The sequence below is a fragment of the Pezoporus flaviventris genome, unplaced genomic scaffold (genome assembly GCF_033815535.1).
Source record: "Pezoporus flaviventris isolate CSIRO_AGI_PZ_B2104156 unplaced genomic scaffold, CSIRO_AGI_Pfla_v1 ptg000007l, whole genome shotgun sequence".
Classification (NCBI taxonomy): Eukaryota; Metazoa; Chordata; class Aves; order Psittaciformes; family Psittacidae; genus Pezoporus; species Pezoporus flaviventris.
This window is the reverse complement of record NW_026892555.1, coordinates 21,021,607-21,039,804: the sequence shown is the minus strand read 5'-3', so window position 1 is coordinate 21,039,804 and position 18,198 is coordinate 21,021,607. Positions and strand designations below refer to the sequence as shown.

The 18,198-nt window shown below is 38.4% G+C and overlaps 1 protein-coding gene across 6 annotated transcripts; it reads right to left on the bottom strand.

Moving 5' to 3' along the window:
• Nucleotides 1-3,621: 3,621 nt before the first annotated feature.
• FBXO43 (F-box protein 43) lies at nucleotides 3,622-15,453 on the bottom strand. Of its 6 annotated transcripts, XM_061448034.1 has the most exons (7): nucleotides 15,094-15,453; nucleotides 14,686-14,762; nucleotides 9,537-11,062; nucleotides 8,544-8,646; nucleotides 7,425-7,610; nucleotides 7,075-7,333; nucleotides 6,067-6,122 (listed from the first exon to the last, which is right to left on the bottom strand). In XM_061448034.1, the coding sequence occupies exons 3-6, from the start codon at nucleotides 11,012-11,014 to the stop codon at nucleotides 7,088-7,090; spliced, it is 2,013 nt and encodes a 670-aa protein (XP_061304018.1). In that variant the 5' UTR covers nucleotides 11,015-11,062; nucleotides 14,686-14,762; nucleotides 15,094-15,453; the 3' UTR covers nucleotides 6,067-6,122; nucleotides 7,075-7,087. The 6 variants fall into 6 exon arrangements, with proteins under 6 accessions (XP_061304020.1, XP_061304018.1, XP_061304021.1 ...); XM_061448036.1 differs by lacking the exons at nucleotides 6,067-6,122; nucleotides 7,075-7,333 and adding an exon at nucleotides 3,622-3,790; XM_061448037.1 differs by lacking the exon at nucleotides 7,075-7,333.
• Nucleotides 15,454-18,198: the final 2,745 nt, after the last annotated feature.

Genomic DNA, 18,198 nt, shown 5'->3' with positions numbered 1-18,198 from the left:
TTGCAGGTTTAACACCATTTCTTTCTTTTAGTTGTGGAAGCAAATGTCATGATTTTTTTTTCTTTTTTCTGGTGTTACTTGTAGCTTGGTTTAAGCCAGTCAGTTCCTTGAACTTGGCTTAAAAGCTGTTCCAGCCAACTAGAGGGCCAGCAGAAGAGGTGTATGAAGACTATTCAGCAGACAGGAATAACATACACCAGTAATGCCAAACAGGTCCTTTAACAAGATCATCTCCTGACAGTAGGTGGCATATACCAAACAAGAAACACTAAAAGCATGCATATCTTTCTCCAGTCTGTTTTCCATCTTTTTTCCATCTGTTACAGTCAAACAGATGTCAACAACAGTCCTCAAACCCAGGATTCTCCAGCTAAGAGCTAAGTTATCAGAGATACTACTGGTGCATCAAGCCTGTGGATAGCAGCAGTGCTGTTTGAAACAGCACATCCCACTGATCATCACCTCCCACCTTTTTGTGTCATGCCACCATGGCTGCTTGTGCAGCAGCTTAATGAAGCAGACTGGGAGACTGATCTGGTTTTGGGGAGGGAGAGTGGGAGAAGAAAGAAGAAGAAATCAGAAGGAAGAAGGAAACACATTTCATGGACATCAGCTCCCAGAACACAGCAGTGTCAACACAATAGATGTTAAGAAAGGTGTAAGAATCCATAACTAATTAGTGTTCCTTAAGATTTCAATAATGCTTCAGAAAAGCATACAAAATTACAGTCTTCTTATTTTGTAGGTATTCTACTTTCCTACTTACTGCTCTCCTAGACTCCAAAAGTACTTAGTTAAAGGATAAAAAACACATTAATTTTTCAAATTCTCACCCGATCTTCATTTAACAAAAACCTAACAAAATCCTGCCATTCTGATATTGTTTAAAATATTTTCCATGGAAATACTTAGTCCCTTTCCAGTTTTGAGATAATAATTTCCCTTTCTTGTTCACTAAAGGCATCAGAACATCAATTAAGTATAAGACATACACAATAAGTTATTTTTCCTGTGATCATTTTAAATCATGGTAGATTGAAGAGGCACTTGTATATTATCCATACTTTGTAAAAGTATATTGGATTTTATTATTTTCTTTGGGAAATAAAACCCAGAGCATGCAGCTCCTGAAACTATCGCTTTTCAAATACTTCAATTGCAACAGTTCCATGAGAGAGGTACGTTTTGTAGCCAACACCAGGCTGGCATCGAGACTGCAGGATAATCTAAGCCCATTGCTAAGAGAGGAACTGAGCCAGCAGCCACTGTTTAGGCCAACCTATGATTCTATGATCTTGCCTGGTTTCTGTAGGACCTGGCTGTGTGCCCAGCACAGCTTCACCCTGCAAAGGAAGCTCCTAGGGACTGGAATTATGGCCACCCTTGCTTTAAGCTGTTCAAAACATTTTGCATTTGTATTGTTCAGTTAGTGTATAAGGGTTAAAGCAAGAAGGGAAATGACTGAAGTTCTCTGTAAGAAAAATCTTTGGTGCCCCCTTCTGATAAAATGTTTTTACCAACAGAAAGTCATTTGAAATCAAGAACTGTTTTCAGTGAGAAAAGCAGTTCAACACTTAAGATAGCTTTACATTTAAGTTAGTTAACTGAGCAAAGCATTTCAAGAATTAGTTTGTTTTCTTATTATCCATTCTGTGTTGTATAATGTTCTCCATGGACAACTCTATGACAATTCTTTAAAATAAAGGAAAAGTCCAGAACATAAACAGTGCACCACTAAGCATTTCTGTTTCAAGCAGAGAACAGGACCCACTGTGCTCCTTCACACTATGCCTATTTGCGATACAGAGTCTTGGAACAGTATCTTGTCAGAAATGCTTCCAACAGCAAGGCATCCCAATAATAGTTCTTGCACACCACAGAGTAGACAATGGGAAAAGGATAAAGGAAAAGTGAATCGGAAATTCCAGTATTTCATGAGAGTTCTTCTTGTGTATAAAATTTTTTGAAAGATGGAAGAATGTTGCCAGCACAACTGAAATTCCCATTTAAGAGCCAAAGATGTTGCCATTGCCACAATCTGTGCAGCATCTGATCAATTGAAATGTACACCAGGGAAATGTGATGGATTCATACCAGAGGAAAACTTCATTTTGTATCGTGATGGTCTACATATACTCTAGGCACTGAGCTACCATGTCCCAGCAGGATGGAGCACTTCTAGAAACATGTTCTTCGGGCCCCAAATAACGCATTACACCCAATTCAGTACTTGGGGAATGAGACAGGAGTTCTCCATTTCAGCAACAGAAGTCCTTTAGGATGATAATTAACATTTTTGCTGAAGTGGAAGACCACTGCACAACTGCTGACTAATTCTGCAGTAACCTTGCTGCTCCAAATGATAACTTTTAGCAAGTGTTACTGTGTTTATCTAGGATACTATTGCTTCCCAGAAGTTATTATCCTTCTACTGCTTCAGCTGGTTCTAGTCATGACACAATGTTTAAACAGCTTACAGAAACAGGTTTTTCACTGTGATTCAGGACTGAAAGGAAGCAGCTGAAATGCGGGCACAGTTTCCACATTCGATTTGCCAGGGATTGGGGGGAATTAAGACACAACCACCCTTGCAGAACTGTTTTCAGAATGAGTTTTAGAGTGCAGAAGGGGAATCAGAGAGGATTTTAACTCCTGAATTTCAGTCTCCAAGTCAGAAATCTATTTTTATATGAAGCGTCTAATATTCAACAGTGTTTATGAGTTCATTCAGAATGCCAAGCCACACATATTTTCAACTGAAGAGTTGGTTTCTTTACTACTCATCCATTAGCACCCAACTCAATAAGGCCTTATGAGCATTTAGGCTTCTGACAAGTTTGGGCAGGTTCTAACACTGCACAGTGGCTTGTCAAAGTTAAGAGGAAAAAACGTGCTAAGTCTTCTTGTAATGAGAATTTCAACTAATCAGAGCTCAAAGTAAAAGCAAGCTTTGTTTTTGTTTAACTAAAAAGAAACACATCATTCCCAAGAAACAGTCAGATTTTCTTTGGGCATCTGACAAGTGATAAAAGAATCTGCTAGATGTTTTGCATCAAAAATCATGTAAGAGTCACCACAAAGAATTTTAATTTATAAAAAAATATAATCACATCAAATATTAAATCATTGCAACATTGAAGTAGAGAAAGAAGAAAGCCTGAAGCTTTGGAGCATAAAGTACAAGGTTACCCACTTAAGATTCAGTAAGAATTTATGGAAAAAAATAACGTATTCAAAATTTGTGAGAGAACATGGGAGTACTGCACCTAGTCACTAAATTGTGAGTGTGCAGAAGACGTAAAAAAAATGCTAGTCTTCATATGCACCCGTCAATTATTTCTGCCACAGAAAAGAAAGCCCTAATGTTATTCAAGATCTTAAGGAGGTTTTACCTGGAATACTGGTTGCATTGACTGAAAGAACAGATTCCAATGGTAACAGTAAAGGGTCATTAAGACAGTACAAGAAACAAAGGTTGTATCTAAGAGATGAGACTAAGTTAAGAGTTTTTTGTCAATGAAATAAAGAGTGGGGTGGTATTTGTACCACTCAGTCATAACAACACTGTGGGAAAAAAGTCTCAGTGGAAGAATAGTTACTTGAATCACAATGCTTAAAAAAAAAGGCAATCAATTAAGTGAACAGTAGAGCAAAAGGTCTCCAACATAAAGGTCATAAGACAGTATCATATCCAGTTTTAAGGCAGAATTTGATGAGTTGATTTAAGAGCTTGGTGCTAGACTCCAGGAATCCCTTTTCTAATCTGACAATGCTGTATTTCTTCATGTGCCTATGGAAACAGAAAGAAAGGGAGTTACCTCTTTTATTAAAATTAACCTACGTTGCCTAAATTGCCTAAGGGGTACTAATGAATAACCAGCATATGGAATAGGAAAATAATATGGTAGGTGTTGATGAGCTCCTTAAATTAAGAAACAAATTTTTTTTATCATTTTTAGCTAACTAGTGATAGAACATACAAATGCTCTATCCTATAAACAATTCAAAAGATTTATAACAAATTTTTTGCCTAATCTGTTCCATTCTTATCACCAAGAATGATCAGAGGCTTAAGTAATTTCAGTTCCCTTCTCACAAACCTTGAGGTTTATGGGTGCTGCTCCAAAAAATAAAGATTTATGAAGTACAATTCTTGCAGCAACGTTTGTCAGGAGCAAAATGTTACGTCTAAGATTTCTGTTCAGGAATTTAAACCCACAGGTCTGGCTCAAACCATCACCTCCAAAAAACTAAATGCATTAAAGCATTCCCTGGGCATGCTCTGTAGGTAATATCACTCCTCCTACTACAGATCACGTCTGTCTGAAGGGAAATAAGCGTTGCGAGAGTAAGACTTTCAGCAGCCAACAAACCAAATATTATCTTGAACGTTAATTTTAACTCATCATCCCCATCTTCCAGAGTGAAAGACAATTCACTCCTCCCTTTCCAACAATCTGTTGTCAATTGTAAGAAAAATTCTTGAGCTAGAGAATAATGATGGTCAGAATATTTTTTGGAAACTTTTGATCATTGTCATGTTTAGCTAAAGACCAATTGCATCCTTCTTCCCTGTGCTAGCTGTATTAGTACCTGACCTTGAGTCTCTGGGAATTAATTCAGCCCAGTAGAAAAAGATGCTGGACATGAATCCCTAGACCCCCTGACACTCATGGACTGTTGGGTTGGGGCAGGGACAAGAGGGGTGTTGCTCTTGGGTTTGACTTTGTGGTGTTGTTTTGTTTTTTTTTAGGGGGTGGGGGTTGATGATTTGGTTTTGTTTGTTTTGAGGGGAGTGTGTTTGTTTTTTTAACAAAGTAGGAACCTATGTTCTCCTTTTCTATTTATTTCAAGTTGAGACTGATATAGCTTAGTGGTATCTGATGGAGGCTAATTGAGAGATACAGTATATAGAAAATGCATATGAACAAGGACTCAAATGCTACTTCCACTCTCCTACCCCAGAGCCTTCATTTTTGTCACTAAGCAATCAAATATCAGGAAAGAATTCTGTTTCCTTTTACCCAAACTTTTACAGGCTACAAGATATCTATAACATAGCTTGTGCTCTGTTAGATATGTTATTCTTTCCCCACACATTAAGTATAGCACTGGATGACAGCAGAGAACTCATTTCACCTGAACACCAGAGCATACTTACATTTGTGATACCTAACTGAACAAGAGACATTTGATTCAAGAAAAGATTTTTGTGAGACAGATCTAGAAGAGGGGAAAAAAAAAAGTTTTAGAGATGTCAAAACAGGAGAAAAACCTCAAAATTGTGAAATAGTATTCAAGATTTTTTCCTCTCAAGCTAGTCCTCATTGGAGGGACACTGCAGATATTCAAGATGCTACCATTAAAAAACAATAATGCCTATACCAGAACCAATTTACACCCCTACCTTGCTCCCAAATCCTTCCCCTCAATTGTTTCTTCAGAATTGATTCTATACAGACTCTTTTTTCAGTCTTCCAGTTCAAGTGCTACCAGTCTAACCCTAGACAAGTATAATGCAAAGGCTTAGCAAATACCAGTATGCATGGAATGAAAGTGTTGATAATTTTATTCATGCAATAAACAGGATTCTGGCAGATATATTGCACTGATCCCTTCTTTAATAATACCATATTTGGTTAATAGATTTAGTACCAAAACTTCCATAAGCATCTTATTAACCATGTTATTTCTCCTCCTTCCAAATGCTATGTGGAGCTACTACCGCAGAAGTCAGATACACTGAAAGTACTAACCAAATTACAAATCACAACAGTTAGAGATGAGGAAGTTATGTTTATAGAACATCCTGAACCGAATTATATACGTTAATAAATATTAGAGGCAAATACACAGCTTATTATGCTTAGTTGAAAGTTGGGGTTTTTTTAAGACTACTTTTTAAATAGCTCAGTGATAAGGCTTACCTACAAACACAGTAAAATTGCATCATCACAAATATAACACATAGGACAAAAATCAGAAGAAGAGTGAGGAAGAAACACCAGCTGACTACAAGCACTCTGCAAGATGCTGGTGACGAGTTAACTCCTTGAAAGGGGAAATAGAAGTAAATTGATACTACCTCTTCATAGAGCAGGTACTGTGTCCACTTCTGTCACCTGGATTTCAAGGGGAAAAAAAAAGGCAAACAAAAAAATACCTCAAATGATTTTTGTATTATAAGAGACAGACTGAGTTCTTCTACTGTAAAGGCTCAGCATATTCAGTTCAAGAGCAAAAATCAGTGAATTCCCTTAACTAAATCCTCAGATAGAGAAAGAATGATTTCTAGCAGTAGATAATCCTCTAATTCAAGCAGAAGTATGAAGATAATCCAGTATCCGGGAGCCAAAGTCAGGCAAAGTATAAAACTAAGTTCAAAGCAACAAGGGTAATGCAACAGCATGCTTAGATGTGTGAATATATACAGTATCACCTGAATTTTTCAAGTAAAGACAAAAACTGTAAAAAAACAGTACAATGTAACATTCACATAGTACAGCTTGGTTTAGAAATTGCTATTCCTTTGACTTACATTACAGAGGCTAAGAGAAAAACAAAGTAATTATTCTAATACAAAATTCAGACAACTAATATATTGCTTTTGAGGTATCATCATTTATATAGGTAGGAGTATTTTGGGGGTATGTACCTAGTGCTCCACTTTATAACATTCACTGTAACTTAAAGCAAATAAATAAATTCCATTAAAAAGATTTATTTAAAAAATAATTTTCTTTAATTTGTCATTAAGACAAAAATTGCATTTTTAAACATCTATGAGGTGCTGGAAGCCAGATATTGAAGACTACATTTAAGACACTTTATTAAAATAATCCAGATATTAGCAAATGCCCACCTACTACGCAACAGGTAAAATATGACAAAATGTTTTGAAATGTTCACTTTTTTCAGAAAAAAAAAATCTGCTAAATTAAGATATATACATGAGAAGTTATCTTAACAAGTCAGCAAAAACACATTGAGACTTTCAAAATGCATGTATTTAGGAATAATATGAACAAGATTAGGAATTTAGAAGGGGGAAGGGAATTAAATGTATGGACTTACATGTCTTACAAATTTAGAGTCTTTTTAAATTTCTTTTGCTTTGGGCACTTCCTGGAGGAGCATCTTTTTTGTTCTGTTTTGCAGATGAACTATTACATTCTTTTGACCCATGGAATGCACACAAACATAAAATACAGAACTCAAATGCACATGTCTCTCTGCTACATAGTCCCCGTTTCTTTATCAATTGATATTTAGCAGGATATTGACATCTTGGACAAGGTTTTATAGCTTCATCAGTGCACAGAGTTTTAGCAACCTGTAGCAAGAGGAGGGAGACGAGAGCTGCTCAGACCTTGTAAATGAAAAGTCTCTAAAAACTGAAAATGACGAGTTTCTTAGCTACTTACTTTGATGTATTCTTCCTGTCTACTGCTTGAATGGGGAACAGAACTGCATCTCCTAGGTGTAACTTCAGTGTATGAAAATGGTGTTTGTAAGACAGGAGTTCTGGCTTGAGCTTGAACAGGTCTTAGAGCAGATCTATTGAGGACATTAAGTCTTGTGGCAGCATCTTCAGCTTTCAATAAATATTCCTGTTAAAGTTCATGGGGGGAAGGGGAGCAAGCAGAGAGAAGAAAAAACAAAAACACACAAAAGGAAATAAGGTTTTAGTTAAGATTTGCAGCTGGGTTTTGCCCTTTTTTTTTGTTTTCCCTCTGCAACAACACATTAGGAAATGAAATTATGTATAGTGCCTGTATTTTCCTTAAATATTTATGTTTAGTAAGAGAACAAAAGACAGGAACTATTAAAAACAAAGTCCCATGAACAGGGTAAAAAGCCAACTGTCTTTTAGCACTCTCTACCAGAAGACTTCATGTTTCCAAATCTGGACACATCTCAACAGCAAGCATGGAAATAGCAAGTATAAGTTTCATCACAATTAAAGCAAGGTTACAGTGAAGTGTGTCTGTATACACTTGTGGAGGATCTGAAAAAAAAAAACAACCAACCAAAACCAACCCAAACATATATATATATACTGCTATTAACATGCTTGCTTTTCTAGATGCCCCTTAAAAAACTCCTACATGTCCTGATGTTCACAAGTACACCATGAAGAAGCCTTGCTACAAGCAGTCCTGAAAATAAACAGGAAGTAGTCTAGGCTGCCTCCTACAGCATAGAGTGAAATGGAAAATGAGGAAAAGTATGGCACAAAGGTGTGAACAAGGTTTCAGATCTAAAGCCAGAATCAGTTAAGGAAGAGATCCTACAGGATTCTCAAGGGGCATGGGGCAGGGCAGTGTCTTGCATAGCTGAAAGACTAGTACTCAGACTGTGGACAGTTGAAAAGTAATAAAAGCTATTACATTCTCCTACTAGAATCCTTCACATACTTATGTTGGAAATGTACCAGCTACCTTTCTGTAGCTTTACAACATGTTTCCTCTTTCCTCTGACCTGCCTTGGTCCACATTTGAAGAAAAAAAACATAAAAAAATTACCTTTGAGACCAACCTTACCCCAGCTTCTTCTTTCAGGTGTTTTATGTACAACTTTCTCCTCTTATCTGCACTTTTATCTTGTACAATGATTTCACGCCAGCTTTTGCTTACTTCCCAAATGCTGGAACAAATTAACGAAAAAAGTTACTCACCTGCACATTTTTGCCAAGAAGTACAGAAGTCACGTTAGTAAGACTACCTTTAAAAGATTTTTGCATGATTTCATGTCCTATTGGTCATTTTACAGACTACTGCTATATTCTAGTTCACCATATTGTTAGGAAATATAGCTCTCATGTACTCTTACACACCACTATATAGAATAGTAGAAGAGCCTAAAGAACAGTTGCAATATAAATAACACAGAGTATCTTTGACTTACAAAATTATTTAAGTTCCTTCCTTCCACTTACCAAGTTTGTTTCCAAAGTAACATTTTCATGCATTAAATGTTACCAAAAAAATCCATGCCTTTATACCTATTCTCCCATTCCCTCTAACTATGGAACACATGGCACTCTTGATTTCTTTGAAATAAGTGACAGCCTCTATTAATTAAAAACTAATCTAGAACATTACTCAGGAATCAAAATTCTTTGAGCATCTCTGTACTTAGAAATAACTGAGGAAATTAAATACACAAGAAAAAAATCTAGAAAATGTGTTTTGAGTACTACACATTGTTGGGGAACTTGTAATGAGAAGAACTTCCTACATTTAAATAAAATTTTCATACATTTTACATTTTAAAAATACTGTGATTTAGTTTTAAATTTACTAATTCCCATGCTTGGCTTTTCATTTGTTTTGGTTTTTAATTCCCCCCATACAATATATTTTTAAAACTACACAGAAAGAGCCACTCAGTTAATGGCAACAAAACTTTTTCATTTCCTTACAAACAAAATCTATTGACACCTTTCCAGAAGTTATTCTGATTTATTTGCAGAAACACATATTTTCCTCTTTGGGGGAGGGGGCAGGAGGGAAGAAGGAAGCAGTAGTACTTACCTGCATAGACTTTCCACTGTCAAAGCATCTAAAACTATAGCAAGAACATGTTTTAAATTTCTGTATTTTAACTCTGTTAAAATATCTAATTTTTCAAGGCCCATTTTCTTGCCAATAAGTCCAGCAAGAACATGCTCTAATGCAAATATTTCTGTTCCATCAATATTCTCCAATATTTGATTTTGGTCTGATCTTTGTCTTTGCAAGCAAATTTCATGAACTACTTTCAGAGCTGGAGTTCTTGAGAGATCTCCATGACTTACAACTACATCTCCAGTAGGCTGTTCTGAAACTAATGCATGGTCTTCACTGACAAAGTTGCTTTCTTCTGTTAACATACATGCTGAAGTAGAAGGACTGCCATGACGATCTTCTGTCTCTGACTGTGAGCCCTGTTCACGAAGAGTGGATAACCTTCTAACTCGTTCAAGTTTTCTTGTCTTTCTTTTACTATCCAGAATTTTGGAATCTTCTTTACGTTTTTGGGATAACTCTTGGAAAGATCCCTCATGATCAGACAATGAGTCTCCCGATTTGTCCAAATGAAGTGAATTATATCCACTATCCTCAGGTGTTGAAAGATCTTGGTAACTTGCCAGCTTAACAGGGGGAGAATTTATATCACATAGTTCAAAGTTAAAGTTCTCTATAGGACTGTTGATGGAAGTCAGAAACTTACCCTCATTGGCCTCAGGTAACACACTGTAAGTAGGAGTCCTAAGCAACCCGTCAGTAACACTTATAAGGGCACTTTCATTGAATTCATCAGCATTGCTAACAATAACATCCTTACATTGAATTGGAGATAAACACTCCGGTTCTAGCAATATGGGATCCTTACATTTGGACTCATCTAGTGTAGAAGTTCTTTGTTGTGAAAAGGAAAGTCTCCTCTTTGAGCAATCAGGAATAGAGTCCTCAGTTTTTGAAGTACTAGTTGTAAGACATTTGTAACCTTTATCTTTTAGAGAATCTGAAGCAGTTTGTGAAAGTTTTTCTTCACAGCTCAAAACACAGGAGAGCATTTTCCCCGGGATGCTTCCTGAAGAACCAGCTTGTCTTTCACAGCATCCTACAGTTGCGTCAGCTGGAACAGCCCTACATAAAAGCAGCCTCCTGCGTAGTGAGGAGCTTTTTCTACTCACTTTAGGAGTTTCAAAAAAATCTGCACTTCTGTTTGCTTCTTTTCTTTCTGATAAGGTGATAGAATTAATTTCATTTTCAATACATGGTGACACAGGAAAGGGGACATTTGGACGAATGTGCTCAGAATGCTCTTGTAGCAAAGATAAACTTGTTGCACTCAGTCCTTCTCTATGTTCTACATCAGGATCTTTTACTGGCTCATTGCATTTGCTGTCCAAAAATAATGAAGTGCAACACGTGTCTTTAAAACTGGAGTATTTCAAGCTGCTGCTGGGAGAGGTTAATCTATTTCTTTTAAGAACATTGAACATTATGGAACTACTGTCCGACATCTTCTGCTTGGTACTTTGACTTTGTAAATGAGGATACCAGTGTTACTTCTGAAACAAATGATAAAAGTAGTCACCAAATCACCCTCAGATTAGTGAGAAAGCCTTTTGTAAATCTATCAAGCTAGCAGCCATGACAAAAAGTATTTATATTAGTCCTAGGTAGAAATAGTGCTTATAGTTGAACACAAAGATAAATTACAATCAAGTAGATCGTTAGAATGACTAATTAAAATACACAGTATACCAGGAGGCATATTAAAATGTACATCTAGTTAGCCAATTGATCTGCCAATCCTCATCCAAGGAAAAACATTTCAAATAAGTAGCACAGCAGCTAATCTCATCTGGGCTGAAACTGGTGACAAAACTCCCTCTCATTCCAACAACACCAAGATTCTTATCAGCACTACAATATTGATACATCCAACCACTAACAGTTCAGTCTTAAGAACTAGCAGGAGCTATTAAGAAGGTTTAGACAAATTTTCCTTGAGAAAAATGAGAGGATTAAGCATGAAGTCACAAGTCCACAAGTCTTTTATTTAGACCCCTACAGTCCCTGGGTGGAATAAAATCTGACCTCTAGTTACAACAGGAACAGTAGTGCATTCTTACCTGCATTTAAATGTTATCTTGTAAAGAAGCTCTCTGCTTTTGCTCAGTTCTGTGTGTAAACTGAGTGTTCTGAAGCTTTACACTTTAAGGAAACTGATGGGCTGGCTATACACATTCTCTCATCACGCACACAGAAATAAAGTTTCCTTCAAACTTATTAAGTATAAAAGCTTTTAAGAACTACTACATATTTTCCTAGAATAAAGTTACAAGTGACCAATGCATCCATTGAAATAAGAGATATAAGAATACAGACTTATTTTCTGCCGTTCATGCGTTAACCAGAGTGGCAATAGGTCATTGCTTTCTGAACACAAGACACAGTAAAAAATGTTATGAATAAATGCCAGTCTAAGGGCTGTTCTCACAGAGACCATAGCAGTTCACATCAACATTGAAAGACTTTCAAAGTTTGAATTGGCACCTTTTACTGGGGTATGTTACTGGCCTCTAGAACTGGTATTCTGGAACATAAAGCCTGGAAATAGTGGCTGAATTTTCAGAACAGACAAACACAGGAAACTTTAAAGATGGCTTAAACACCAAATACTAAGACATAGCTAATATTCCAAAAGTTGCGACTTAGTCAAGCCCCTAGACACCAAATACAGGCAGTGGGAACCCAAATTGCCAAAGGGTTAAAGGGGAACTATCCTTTGATGATTTTAGATGATTTAATTAGCATTTTTTGACCCATACTGAAGGCATTTTAGAAGATCATTGCAGTATAGAAAATGCTTTGTTTTGGTTTCTACTCTGGAGGAGAGAGCAATGTATAGAAGCTCAAAAAGAACAGGATCTTGAACAGCAAACAGAACTTGGCATAAAGTCCTACAGCATCATGTTGGATTAGTATGAAATCAAATAGATTTAAAGCAGCAACAACAAAAGAATCTATCCATATAATTGAGGAAAATTCTTCCAGAAAAGAAAGGTATGTAAAAATAATTCCAAGATGACAACAAACTCTGAAGTCTGGCCTTTTTCTTTTCCCTCTCCCATTTACCTCTACAGGTACCTTATTTTCACATTTGTTTTCCCCTCACTGATCTGTCCTCATTCCTTGCTTTCATTTTGTGAAATAAATGACAGCACAAATAGGAAACACAAGTGCACAGCATTAAGCTAGTTACAAAATGAATTAGGGATAACTTCCTTAACAGTGGAGGACCAACTCCAAGCAGTGTTTACCATTTCAACTGCCTCACTTTTCAACATTTTAGGCAATAGGCTGAAAATGCTGTGTTATGAACTAGAAAATAACTTTAAAATATAGGAAAAAGGTATGAAGAGTCTTTGTAGTTGCTCTTCAGATGATTATTTACTCTAAGAGCAGAGAACCACATAAGAACATCTCTTGTTTTCATAAAAGGAGGAAGACCTGTAAGAAACCTGTAGTAACAATAAGGCATTATCATTGTGTAATCTGCAAGAATAGAGCTTTCAGTTTTCTATGCTGAAATTTGTGGAAGTGCAGTAGTTCACAAACGTTGTCAGGAGATATTCCTACCAAAAACGCTGATAAACAGACCTTTAAACTTTGAGTGTTACTTCGAGTTGGCTATTCAAAATCTCAATGCCTCCATCCCCCACACCCCAAAAATCACATACCCACACTTACCTTTAAAAATATTAATATTTTCCTTAAACACAGTGAAACTAAACACACATTTAACAAAAGTGCAGAGGCTTGCAGGTTTAGAAACTTAGTGTTCAGCCAACATGCTAAAGAAACAACAAAAGGAAAACCTCACTCTTCAAATTTCATTCTTGGACATTCCAATCACTTAGCCTTATGAACAACTGAAAGCAGAGGAAATTTAAAATATTACAGCATAAAATAACTTAAGCAAACTTGTGCTTCAAATAACACAAAAATCATAGAAAAACAAGTTTTTGCAGCTGTAGGGGAGAACAGAACAGTAGAGTTGACAGAATGCTGGTAATTCAAACTGTAAATACGTTGTAAATACGCTAGCGCCCAGCAGGAGGAGCCTGTAAACTTATTAGATGGATTCTGAGAGAACAACTTTAAGAAATTTTAAGCAAGCTGCTGCAATACAGTAGCGAACAAAGTCCATTACGCTTCTTTACAGCAAGTCCCGGTATACAGCTGAGGTTTGTATATACTTTTTTTCCTTGTACAAATGAAGATTTAAGTTTAACAAAAAGTCTCATTTTACAGAAGGGAAAGGCTTTCAGAGTTGCTGAACATCTCTCATATGAAATGAGATGCTACTCACATTCATAAGAGATGTTTAGTAAAACCTCTTATGACCTATCTAAATTATAAAACACTCATTTTTTATGAGGGGAAATTTTCATCTACTATATCCAATACATCAAGCTCTTTTCATTTGGTGATCTTGAGGTAATTTCTGAAAGTGTTGTTAACCTTGGCTTAGACATCATAAAACACATGTGCAGCGAAGACTGGTCATACAAGCAAGTCAGTTACCAAGGAAGGACTAAAATCCTTATCTTCTAGATGTAGATTCTTGTGCTGTATGCATTTTTCACATCTATTACCAATTTTGTAGTTCTCAAATTGATCTACAAGTCAACTGCAATTTACAGAACAAAATATTTCATATTCAGAGTCCCAAACTAAATAAAGAACAGGATTCTGGTATTTAGACAAGACATAATTTCTGACAAGCTCAGTCTTACAGTGTCCTAAAGAGATAAAAATGTTGGTCATAGAAGGCAGTGATGCCTATATGGTGCCTATTAACTTAAGCAGAGATCATAGGACGGAGTCACACTTGTTTGCAATACTAATTTACATTCCCCAGTAACACACACTGAACATTGATGCTTTGAACTTTTCTGTCCTTGCCACCATTGTTAACAAAACAGATAAAGGCAAAGTTCCAGTGGTACAAGACTTATTTTCTCTGTGATTTAAACAGATACCATATCTGCAGTAAAATTATCTGAAGACCCTGCTCTGTAAGCATCCATATATAAAAACAGGGAAGTTATGAGTGCCTTCAAAGGTATCAATATTGAAGATGGTATAGCTAGGTCCTATCTGTAAGATGTGGGTCACTTACCTCAATTTGTGAAGCAACTACAAATCTTCCAAAGGAAAGGTTCTATAGTCAAAGTATTGTTTACCGCTACTGATTACCTGAAGTGAGAAAGGATGTGGAGAGAAGAGAGAGAGGTGCAAAAGAAACGTTACCTAGCTAAGACACAACTGTCAGTTCATCTATGCGTTTACTGCAATATCTAATTATCCAGCGATGAAGGTAACGGCTACCTAGGGACCAACCCCCGAGGGTACCTCAGGCACCTGGGATGCCGGACAGTAACAGCTTTACTCCCTCATCTGGCAAACGGCTGGGCACAGGATTCAGAGCATAGAGGCCCCCTACCACCGGGTGCAGCTGAGCCGGTTGGCGGGACCCCCTGAGGGCTGAAAGCAAGGACCTGCAGACTAGAGAGAACAGGGCTCCTACCGCTCCAGCAGCTCTCCTCCCGGCTCTGAAGCCCGTTGCCCTTAGTGAGGAGCCGCTTCGCTTCTCTCCACCCACACCGGCTCCTCGCGTGCGGCCGCCGCCGCTTTCCCTCGCTTGGATTTGAACTACCCGCCGCACCAACCGCTCCACACTGCCTCCCCCACCCCTTTCGTGCTGCGGCCCTCGGGACAGGCAAGGCAGGGCAGGGCAGGGCAGCGGGCTGAGGGCCTGAGCCTGGGGAGGACGGCTCCGCCGAACGTGAAAGCCCACTCCTCCGAGATACGAAAGGGCTTACCCTTCTCCTTACACTTTATACTTCAGCCCTGCGGCCCCCGCCGCACCCAGCCCACCATTAAAGACACCCCCGAGTCGTTTCTCCCCGCGCCCTGCTTCTCCTCAGGTGCCTGGGGAGGGCGCGGTTTTCCCGCCTCTGTGGGACCCCCCTCAGCTCCCTGCTGGGGCTGCCAGGGCTGGGGGGCCGCAGAGACGCGGCTTGATCTCAGCCAGCGACAGACTTTCACACATTACGAACTTTACACCACAACTTTTAAGGTTGAATTATAAGGGTGCTAATTAATGCGAGTAATTAGTACGTTTGTACCCGGCAGCCCAGAAACAAAGCAATCACCGAGCGTTTGTCAAGCGCCATCTAAATAAACTGTCGGGTGGAAGACAGTGAGAAGCCGCTTAGGTTTTGCATGGTTTTAGTTTTAATTAATCTGTATATTAAGAATAAATTAAAAAAAAAAGGAATAAACAAACCCACGAGTACCTGGGTGCCTGTTTTTTTGTGAGCTCAGTAAGGATAACGTGGGGCTACACGGGGGGGGGGGGGGGGAAGCAGGAGCTTGCTACACAGGGGCATAAAGAAGACCCAATTAAATCACTGTAGTGTTCTCCTTCTGCTGGGTGTTATTCCCCTTCATCTCGCTAGTATTACTCCGGGTTATCTCTAATTTTGTTGCTTCTTTCCCTCTTCACACTTCCAGTTTTCTTCCTCCACCAGGACAATGAAGGAGAGATATGAAATCGCCGTGTGCGACTCTAAAAGCAACACCTACATCTAAAGAAGCAAAGTAGAGGCTTTCAAAAAAAAGGCCGAAATGAGATACTGTCATCCCCAAATTTGCAGCGTTCCCCTCTGGCAACCTCCAGTCTCTGACAGCCGACCTGCCCGGCAGGCTCAGAGTGGCTTCAGGAAACACGGGCTTAAAAGTCAGGGTATCTGCTCTTTCCTTTTTAGAAGAAATCGTTAGAAACTTTCCAGCATGTAATACAAGTTTTCCAGAAGTGCCTTCTGTAATATCGTCTATTTCACGTGTATCAGAAGAAAACATGATTCAAATAGTTGTATTTATTTATAAAATAAATGATTTTTTTTTCTGTGAAATTGGCAGCCTGCTAGCTCATTAAAGCGGGCCAGTAGCTGCAAGTTTTGTCTGGTCACTCAAACCCTGATAGACAAAAAAAAAAAAAAGTAACAATTTGTAATTGCCGCATTTAATGCAATAAACAGAGACATCGCGCTAAAAACAAAGCGCGATTTAACAAAATGCGTTACACACCCACCAACCAACGAATCAGAAAAATGCAAACCTACACTACAAACCCAAACCCTCCAAACCTGAGAACACTGCTTCTAAACAAAACGAGGTAAGACAGTCTGCAACATACGCTGCGCTTGGCTCTGACCGCGTTTGTTTACCATCTAGAAGTACCCCGCACCTCCCCGCCTCCCGCCACAAGCCTTTCCTTACTCTTTCCTACCAATTCCCCAAGAGCTGTCTCCCTTTCTGGGACAGTGGAGGTCTCCCACACAGCTCCCAACCCTTTCTGCTCCTCCAAATCCAAGGAGCGTCCTTAGGGCAAGAGTTTATCCGCCCGTCAGATCACGGGCTGCTGTTAAAGCGCTCCTCTGAGGGAAGTGGGCTGTTTCAGAACAGACTGGAGGGACGAACCTTTAAGATCTGGTAAAAACATCCTGGTTTTTCAAGCGAACAGGTAAAAGCTGACAATAATCAAGCAATTATAAGATTCCTTCCCTAATACGGGAGGCAGCTTCACAGAACTAACTTCAACTGACTTCTTCATGGTGTGGAGTTATTGACAAGTTCTTTTAAAATTACCGGTTTGACAAACGCGTTTTAAAACATAAAACGGGCGTGCGGAAATAACAGTTGTGGTTTTTTTGTTTATTTATGAGATGGTTATTACTTCGCATGCATTTACCATGAAGGGAAGGGTTCAGGTTTCCCCCCGGCTCTGCTTCACATTCCCTTTATTCTATGTATTTATTTGAGCTGCCTGAAATCACTACTGTATTTTCATTACGTTTAACTTAAATAAAAAAATAGGAAAAGCGCAACTATTTATTATTCGCCGAGTTTATTTTAGATAAGCTGTAGGTAATGTATGAAGGTGATTTGCTACTATGAGAACAGTATCAATAAATTACCACTGGTAAAACTTCATGCACATCCACGCATTTGGGTGGTTAAGAAACATTTTATACTCAGTATTCAGGAGAAGAAATACATTTCCTTAAATTAGGAAACTTTTTAAATGATGAAGTAATTTAAATGGGCATATTCTCAAAACAGTATTTGTTAAGCATTTTTTTCCAGAAATAAAGCAAAGATGGGTTATTCTGCTAAATGCCCAGCGAGGATTCCAAATCTGCAGCGCCAGTGACTCTGAGCCAGGGACCGAGAGTGCAGCCGGTGAAATTCCAAGTCTCGTCTGTGCTATTCCAGTTCGGGAATCATCGACGTTTGAACTTCTTTCATAGTAACTCACACTTAAAATGTGTTGTATCGCGGCTTGTAAATTTGGATTAATACGGGTACATATGATACTGCCCACAAGCTTAAAATACTTTTACAAGGGTATGTAGTGATAGGACAAAGGGGAATGGCATTAATCTATAACAGTGTAGATTTAGATTAGACATCGGGAAGAATTTATTTACTGTGAGGGCAGTGAGGCACTGGCACAGGCTGCCCAAAGCTGTGGCTGCCCCATCCCTGCCAGTGTGCAAGGCTTTCAGCAACCTGGTCTGGTGGAAGGTGTCTCTGGCCCTGGCAGGGAGTTGGAACTGGATGAGGT